Source organism: Bipolaris oryzae (genome assembly GCF_000523455.1).
Source record: "Bipolaris oryzae ATCC 44560 unplaced genomic scaffold scaffold_136, whole genome shotgun sequence".
Taxonomy (NCBI): Eukaryota; Fungi; Ascomycota; class Dothideomycetes; order Pleosporales; family Pleosporaceae; genus Bipolaris; species Bipolaris oryzae.
The window spans coordinates 20,116-29,083 of NW_006911412.1; the positions used below are offsets into that span (position 1 = coordinate 20,116).

General features: G+C 50.1%; 4 protein-coding genes across 4 annotated transcripts; 3 read left to right on the top strand and 1 right to left on the bottom strand.

The window, feature by feature from the left end:
- Positions 1–437: 437 nt before the first annotated feature.
- Positions 438–3,907, top strand: COCMIDRAFT_39318 (uncharacterized protein; the record flags this gene model as incomplete). The annotated part of the gene is made up of 6 exons (XM_007692651.1): positions 438–689; positions 913–1,105; positions 1,164–1,544; positions 1,594–2,175; positions 2,506–2,656; positions 2,743–3,907. 6 exons carry the CDS (start codon positions 438–440, stop codon positions 3,905–3,907), a joined length of 2,724 nt encoding a protein of 907 aa, XP_007690841.1.
- A 175-nt stretch (positions 3,908–4,082) lies between these two features.
- On the bottom strand, positions 4,083–4,825 carry COCMIDRAFT_7811 (uncharacterized protein; the record flags this gene model as incomplete). The annotated part of the gene is made up of 2 exons (XM_007692638.1): positions 4,083–4,688; positions 4,748–4,825. The coding sequence occupies 2 exons, from the start codon at positions 4,823–4,825 to the stop codon at positions 4,083–4,085; spliced, it is 684 nt and encodes a 227-aa protein (XP_007690828.1).
- An 877-nt stretch (positions 4,826–5,702) lies between these two features.
- COCMIDRAFT_28765 (uncharacterized protein) lies at positions 5,703–6,465 on the top strand (the record flags this gene model as incomplete). Its single annotated transcript, XM_007692645.1, has 2 exons — positions 5,703–6,403; positions 6,459–6,465. 2 exons carry the CDS (start codon positions 5,703–5,705, stop codon positions 6,463–6,465), a joined length of 708 nt encoding a protein of 235 aa, XP_007690835.1.
- A 1,529-nt stretch (positions 6,466–7,994) lies between these two features.
- COCMIDRAFT_28766 (uncharacterized protein) lies at positions 7,995–8,495 on the top strand (the record flags this gene model as incomplete). The annotated part of the gene is made up of 1 exon (XM_007692646.1): positions 7,995–8,495. The coding sequence occupies one exon, from the start codon at positions 7,995–7,997 to the stop codon at positions 8,493–8,495; it is 501 nt and encodes a 166-aa protein (XP_007690836.1).
- Between the last annotated feature and the right edge of the window lie 473 nt (positions 8,496–8,968).

The window sequence follows — 8,968 nt, forward strand, 5'->3', positions numbered from 1 at the left end:
GATGTTTCTGAAGTGCGGGTAGGAGATAGTGATCTCTTCATCGTTTTCTGGCCAATGTGCTGGAGCCGTCTTTGGTCGCGTCCGCAATTTGGACCGGAGCTTCAGTGCTGATGGTTTTTAGGGACGCATTGAGTCGCCGGAATCCTCTTCATACCCAACAGCCCTTATTTAGTCACTCTTAGTCGTTGGCCAATATGCGTTCATGATGGATCAGGCTACACAAGGCAGACAATGTGGGTGCCATTGGCGAGCAAGGCGCAGCCTTGGGGGCGAAAGTCGAGATGCGCATTCTGCGCACAGACCGGCCGTCACATCCAGCCTGCCCCTTCCTGCCTGCCCCTTCCTCTTCCACCATGTCCTCTCCACCACAACACTTTGATTTCCATTTTCCTTGAAGACGGCATGCCAAGCAAAGACACACGCAATAATCTACGGCTATGCATTCCGCGACTTTCCACCTTGTGCTGGAAAAGTTCAAGTCTGGCTTGGGTGAGAAAGAGAAGCGACAATTCGCAACAACCACGCTGGATGACGTCCATGTTGCTATAGAGAAGATTCAGCGCAAGCAGCAATCCGAAAAGAGGCTGCGCGCCATGACTAAGCTAGAGTTATTCTTGGAGGGTATGAAGGAATACGAAAAAGTTGTGTCGGTCTTTCTCAACACAAGTGCCATTCTGGCGTTCGTTTGGGTACGAATCGCCAACCACAAAACCATTCACTTCTCAGGCTGAACTCAGAGTACTTAGGGTCCAATGAAATTTCTGTTACAGGTACAAATTCTCTCCAGTGTTTTGACTTATATCGCATGAATATCATTCTTCTCCAGTACGGCTTCAGTACCTTCTGGTCATCGTATACAAAACACGACATTGATTGAAACCGGCAGAGCTGAGAATTCTAACTTTTATCAAGATAGCCAGTACGTTCCATGAGGCTTTTGATGCCTTGCTGGATGCCTATCAACGCATTGGCGAACATATGCCTTTACTAGCCCAGTATGAAGGTTATTTCCGCAACCATCCACAAATGACTCGAGTGCTACGACTAATGTACGAGGACATACTTAAATTTCATTTCAAAGCAATGAAGTATTTCCAGAAGCGCAGTATGCATTTCAAAGTTTTCCTTCTTATCAGTATGGAAATGAGGTTGATAAAACGTAGTGTGGCAGCAACTATTCCAAGCGCTCTGGAAAAGTTTCGACACCGAGTTCGCCGCTATACTCAGGGATTTACGCGAACACATGGCATTGATCGAATCACAGGCAACTGTGGCTCAGTTCTCTGAGATGCTTGCAACGCGGACACTTATCGAATTACAATTCGATCGTGAGAGAGAGAATGAAGTGCGCAAGCGTCGCATTATTGTTCACCAATGGCTCACTGCAGCCAACTGTGGTGCTGATCAAGAGGCTTACGCCAAAGTCCGTCGAAATCATGCAGGAACGGGACGTTGGCTTCTACAGGAGAACCGCTTTCGTTCCTGGTTCGATCCATTGCTCTGCTCAACAAATATGCTATGGATGAATGGCATTCCTGGAGCAGGTAAGCTCGTGCCGAGACTGACCGGAATCTCTGCTCATTAAGAAAATAGGAAAAACTGTTCTAGCCTCTTTAGTTGTTGAGGAGGCTGTGAAGCAACCAGATGCTCACGTCGCGTTCTTCTACTGTCGTTATCTGGATAGTGAACGCAATACGTTTCTTGCGGTTGCTCGCGGTATCCTATCTCAACTACTATCTCAAGATGACGCTCTGTTGGCTTATATCTACGAGAAAGCATCCACAAGTGGGCAGGTGACACTTTCGCTTGAAGCAACCGCACGGGAACTGCTTGAAACATCATTGAAAGCCTTTGAGAAGCTATACATTGTTATAGACGGAATCGATGAGTGTGAGGGCGATCAACGCCAACAAATTGTGTCGTTCTTCCAGGATGCATGCGATTCACTGCCCCCTGCCGATATGGATTCGTTGCGGTGCATGTTTGTCAGCCAAGACGACAATATCGCAAGGAAACACTTTGCCAGTATCCCGTCATTAAAGATCACAGAGAATCATACAAAAAAAGATATTGTTGAGTTTGTAGCGGGAAGAAGTATCGACATAAAGCAGAAGTTCGACCTAACTACAGACCGACAACAATGGGTGCAGGATCAGGTAATGAAGAGCACTGACGGTGAGTGCAACCCTCATACATTGGTCACCCTTGTTTAACCTAATCGGTACAGGTATGTTCCTGTTCGCACATCTTATGACTTCTTATCTCATCGATCAAAGCTCACGAGCAGAGCTCGACAAGGAGCTTTTGCCGGAGAACTTTCCCCAAGGCGGTACTAGACTTGAACAAATGTACACATAATGTGGGACGACGTATAGAATACTACTGACATGAACAGATACTCCCGCATCGTACAACGGCTTACTTCCAACCGAGGATCTTTGAGCGCGAAAACTAGCCAGTTATTGACCTGGCTTGTATGTGCAAAGCGACCTCTCATGTGGCGAGAGATTCAATGTGCAATGTCAATAAATTTGGAAGACCAGACTTTGGACTGGGAGCGTGACCGGCTCCGTGTGGATTCAAAAGACTTGTGTGGGTCGTTGGTCAGTATTCATGCTGACGGCACCATTGTCATTGTCCATCATTCCGCCAAGAAGTGAGTCCTTTTATCGAATCCTTGCACATGGACTACCTCCAGCGAACTAGTTTCTCTTTTCACTTCGAGTTTACTAAATGTTCCAGGTATCTACTTGATAAAAATCTCGTCAACCTCGGATCTGGCGAGGGCAACCTAGCTCTTCTATGCATGTCGTACCTTTGTTTTGAAGGATTTGACGTTGAGGATAGTAATCTCAGCGTGTCTGATTACATCCCATCGGGATACTATGGATTCATGGACTATGCGTATGCATACTGGGCTCGCCACCTGGATGCATTCTTGCGTGTACAGGAATCAAAAGACGCACTGAACGAGATATCCGAAGCGGCGGAAGTTTTCATCGATATGTACTGGGCGCAGCCCCGGACCAAGTCAGTACCTCCGAAATCATTCTTATCACGATGGGAGTCACTTTCGAGCAATCGAAATTTCGACAAGCTCACTGTTGCTGCTCATCTCGCACAAAAACAGCTCATTGCCTCTACCGCTCACTCTCCGGATCTCCACGTGCTCAAGCTCCACCACGCATTGAATAAAGTGCGTGAGCACCTGGAGTTGGAAAGAGCTTCAGCGAGTGGGGCGACGAGACTGCAGGAAATGTACGGCGAGAATATTTTCAAATGTGCGAGGGTCAACTGTGTACGATTTTACAACGGCTTCGCGTCAAAACAAGAACGGGTCGACCACATCATGAAGCACGAACGGTCCTTTTTCTGCTCTTTTCCAGGCTGCGCAATGGCCACGTTAGGTTGTAGCACGCTGAAGGAGCTCCACAAGCACGAGACGGAATACCACGGGACGTTTGATCACGATGAAGAAGAAGAAGCAGAATATCCCGAGTCGCTACCGCAGAAGGTATCCTTTGACTGCAAGGAGTGCGATGCCAAATTCACTCGCAAACAAAACCTCCAGATTCACATGCGGAGTCGACATGCGGAGAGCGGGAGTAAGCCAGCAGCCTATGTTTGCGAGACGTGTAGCAAGAGCTTTGCGAGGAAGGGCGATCGCACTCGGCACGTGACGACTACACACAACGATGCAAAGTCGTTTGTGTGTGAGGGCAAGCTCAAGGATGGGTCTGGTTGGGGATGTGGACGTGTTTTCAAGCGCGGTGATATGTTGAATAGGCATTGGAAAAGTAGAAAGGGCGAGGAGTGTATCGTACAGAAACAAAACGAGGAAGATGTTGACAATGTGAGCTCGGGTGTCTCGTTGCAGCCTTCGAGTGCGTCGACGCCTCAGACCTAGATGGGTATGGGGTGGCGTGTTTACATATATAGGCTCGAGGCATAACCTTGGTACGAAGGATTTCGCAATTGACGCGTTAGATTATATGTTCAAAAACAACGTCTCAAATTGGATAGTTTTGACTGTGTGAACAGCACAGATATTGCTCGAACACGAGGCAAATGCCGCTCTATTATCAATGCTGTTTTGTTGCCTTCTCCTTCACCCTCTTCTTCTCTTCAATTAATGCATCCAGTCGCCAGAACGAAGTGATTCCCTCTACAAAGCAGGTGCCCACCCATTTCCACCAAACGCCATCCAAAAAGGTACATCCATGTTTTGCCAGTCTCATCACCATGATGACAACCTCGATTGAATGAATCGGAAGCATCATCATAAAGATTAACCAGCCATACCGCGCTGCAAAGTTCGCAAACGACGGCACCATGAATAGAGCGTAATCGTAAATGGGCGAGCCGGGTTGCCAGTTCGCCGCACGAGGCAACAAAAGAAAGGCCAGCAGACACTGTGTAAAGTTCCACAGATGAGCCGGCCGCGTGTATGCAGGGACAAATTGTGTGATGGAGATGTCGCTCCGGCCCAGGGTTTCCAAAGCGTCCTTGTCCATCTTGACCATCCGCTCGCGAGCCTCACGCAGGGTCGTCATGGGCGGATCCAGCCCAATAACGGCTTGCTGGCTACCACAGCTGAATACCATCTTGTCCAAGTCGATATCGATCATTTTTGCGCTGCGGCTCTGGAACATGGATCGTGAAGCATAAGCTTCGACGTATCGGCGGATCTGCGGTCGTAATCAGGAACTGGAGGGCACTCGACAAGAGACCTAGGGACGGCACGTACAGAGTCGTGGTGGTCGGCATTCATGTGCTTGATGATGCGCTGCCTGGTGGCCTCATCCGTAGCTTCCTTGGTCGCCATTATGGGGGAATTAGCGGCCGGGGCTATGGGCTAGAGTTGCAATTGCTCTATCGTGGGTGTTCGGCGGGCGGAGATGTGATCGTAGATTGCCCATCTCTGGCCTGCAGTGATCCGGCGCTCTTCGGCCCGGTCATCGCGCGGAAAGGTCGTGCCGCGCCCCGCGATTGGTAGCGACGAACCAGACAACGTTCTCGCTACCACAAAACCGCCGTCTACCGAATTCCCAAAGTGCTTCCGCATATTTGCGTTCTACAGCTCTGTTTTCTTCAGTATGAGAAAATGGTGTATGCTCTGTGTAATCTTTACCGCTTATGCTACGCGGAGCGGCAAAATCCGCATCCGGTCAGCCGATGAGAAAGGCTGCCGATCGAATTCGGACTGACGCGTTGCCATTGACATCAGGTCCAAGGAGTATGCGGCACAGTTGGCGGGGAAAAAAGTTGGAACATACGCAATAGACAGGACACCCCGGTCGACACATTCTAGGCCCCAAGACGATGGTCGCAACGTTTGTGCAGCTGTCAGCTAGGACGATGCACGCAGGGATGGCGTCAAGTTTTTGGACGTGTTGGAACTCGCCTGGCAGTGGGGTGAAGTGTAGGCGCCACATGGTGCGTCAGACTGCATGCAAAGGTGGGCCAGGTGCGGCAGGGGTAGCAAGTACCTGGGAGCCTTCAAACCGGTTCCAGTTGCTCATGCCGCCTTTCTCTTATTAACGAATTGCTCCGTGGTCTTGGGTCGTGAATTGCTATTTTTCCAAGAGTTCTGTTCAGCGCGTCACTTTTATTTTTGTAGCGCAAATACATAACATACAACCAGCAAATCCCTACCAAGGCCTCAAGTACACTTTTTTTTCTGAAAACCAAAGTACCACACCATGGCGGACACAGTCGAGGAGAGCAAGCAATCCATTTCTGGAGAGGGACAGGCTGATGCCAATGCTTCTGTAGGAGCAAAGGGCAGTGCGGAATCATCGAGTAAGAAAACCGAAAGGAAGACGCCGAAGAAGCTGGGCGGAAAGAAGCCTCAACAGCAGCCCACTCCTGACGCCACTCCTGCCCCTGATAGCGATGGCGAAGGGAACGCTGAGCAAGAGGACGCAGAATCAAAGAAGCAAACCAACGGCGGCGACGCCGACGACTCGGACGAACCCCAACAAGAAAAGTCAAAGTCGCAATCGAGGCGCCGCCAGTCCCGAGGCCGCGGACGACGAGGCGTGGAATCTGGCGCCGAGTCTGATGCCCGATCAGACGTCTCGCAATCCGGAGGCCGTCGCAACCGCCAGCGCCAGAAGAAGGGCGGAAAGGGAGGCGGCCCGCTGGACGACATTACCGAGAACGTGCCCGGAGGCGAGCTCGTTGGCGGAGCTGGCGACATGGTCCAAAACACTGCTGGAAAAGCCGTTGGCTCCGTTGGCGACACAGCCGGCAAAGCTCTCGGTGGCCTGACTGGCGGCGGTAAAGACGATGACGGCGGCAAAGACGGCGGTGAGCAGCTTCGATTGCGCCTAGAACTCAATCTCGACATTGAGATTCAGCTCAAGGCCAAGATCCACGGTGATCTTACCCTTGGATTGCTGTAAGTGATTTTGTGTTTTCTGACGATGTTATCTTATGCTAACGATGAACTATAGTAACTAAAAGATCTTGGGCACGACGACAAAGACTTAATGCACGGCATGTTATTGACCTGTTAGTAATTGGAAACCATTTGGAAGGCGTTTATATGAGCTGGGAGTTTTGCATACACAGTGCTCTCCCCCCTTTGTTAACCTACTCGCACAGTGTATGCGAGTAGTGGCCTACATAGGAATTGCAAATTACATGTATATTCACACGTATTTTGGCTAGCTTAGTTAACTGGAGAGTTTTGTTTGCAGCGGTATACCAAAGTTGTAAGTGCCCGCATAGTTAGGTAGAGAGACAGACAGAGACCGGGACAGAGACATAGCTATTGCAATGTATTTTTTTTCCATATCAACTCACAAATCTCGCGTGATGCCTCGTCACCATGTGTCTCGCTACACTTGTAATCGTGAGACAGTGACAAGGAAGGAATTGTACGACTTGACTGCACCGTGACGTCATAGCTGTAACCCATACCAAGACGCGACCCCCCAAAAGCAAATCCAAGCAAGAACGCGCGGAACATGGCAAAATGATGAACACTTATTGCATCATCTCCTCCGAAAGGACAAACCCTTCCCAAAGGAAAAATCCGTGCATGTGCATGTTCGACCAAGTGCAAGTGCAAGGGCAAGGGCAAGGGGATGAAAGGCATGAGTTTCCACCAGTCTACCGTTCTAGATCTACAAAAAAATCCAAACAAAGAAAGAGCAACCGAAGTCCCCCCCCCCTAGCACTACTAACCCCCGTATGTACGTTTGCGCGTCGTCCGACTAGGGGATTCCAGTATGAACCGGGGAGGGCGAACGCAAAAAAAAACGAGAACAAAGCAAAGGCAGAACGAAGTGCGCATTCCCATTTATCGCCTTCTTCTTTTTTTCCAGCATAAAAACGGTATTATCTGCGGGAATAATGGCGGTGGGAAGGCCTGAATTATTATTCCTATTACTAGAAAAGAAAAGGGAGAGTGGGCGGGCTGGGTGTCAGGATTGTGGGTACCGAGGCGTCCCCCCCCAACTTGATCCCGATCGTTTTTTTTACATTGACGTCAGCCGTTGCGGGTTGTGGGGAAAGCCAGAACGAGCAAGGGTGTAAGCTTGTTGGTTTTGCGTGCGGGCTAGAGGCGGGTAATCGAATGAATCTTGTTTTTTTGAGGGGGGTGGGTGTGCGAAAGCAAGCTTGCTGGTAGGAAGGGGTGGTGCCAGGGCAGGGACTTGCTGTTGGTTGTGTGGATTGCGCAGATGCATGCAACATGGGGTGGGGTGGGTTTTAGGCTGGCCTGGCTGAGCTGGGCCGGTTGTTGTATGCTCTTGCTCTTGCTCTCTCTCCTTCTACTCTACTCTACTCTACTACCTGGGAACCTTTTTTCTTTGGTCTTGACTTTGACTTCCTAATTCCCTGACACCCCACCTACCTCCGCCAATTCCCCTTCCCTTCCCTAAGGATCTGATTTCTTCGTTTCCTCCTTTGACGGGATACTCGTACGCAACCACCACCCAAACCCCACACACCATCATTGCATGATCGCGCGCCTCCCGCCCGACATGGCCGACAAGAACCAAGATGACTACTCGGACTCCGAGCCACATGAGCGCTCGACCATGGCCCAGCAAAAAGCCATTAACAAAAAGAAGCAAGAGCGACGCGAAGCCGGCCTCCAATCCGCCCGCTCGCGCTCCTCCTCGCGCCGTGCCCGCCGTGCCCGCCTCGAGGAAGACAAGAAGAACGGAAAGTACATGCACACGACGCCCCTTGAGGTGCTCGAGGAGGCCGATGCAAACGGCGACTTGCAGAAGATGGGCATGTTTGAGCGTATCGGACCCGACAGCACCTCCATGGATGGCCCCGTCACCTATGCGCGTGCGATGCGTGGTGAGATTCCTATGCGTGGCACGAATCCCAATGAGCCGTTCCGCATGGAGCCGGAGAAGGGCGGGAGTGAGTTGAAGGACCAGGATGGGTTGAAGTTGACGCTTGAGGCGAATCTGGAGATTGAGATTGAGCTCAAGGCGAGTATTCGAGGGGATTTGACCTTGAGTTTGTAGTAAGTTCCTTCCCCGATTTCCTTGCCCTGCCCTTTCTTCCCTTTCCATCCCTTTTAAACATCTCGTTTTTTTTCGTCCTGCACTTTTCTTGTTATATACCCCTTCTTGCATTGCTCCTGCTTTTCGCTTCTCGTTCCTCCTCTTTTTTTTGTTCGCTTACATGGAGAGCCAATATACATACCATGTATACGGACTTGCACGAGAGAGCAACAAAAAAGAAGAGAGAAAAAGATGGGAAGCGTCTTTCTCACCACACACACACGTCACAAAGCATTTGGGCAAAGACAAGATGCTAATTGGCCTCTTTCAACAGCCAATAACATAATTGCCTCTTTTTGTGTTTCCCCGCTTGCGGAGTTGTGTCGAGAAACGTCTGTTGCCTCTTTCTTGTTCTCTCTTCTCGTGCAATTTTGTAGCATGGCGTTTGCGGCTCTCTACCCTATCTCTTACCGCATCGGTTTCCATTTTCCTTT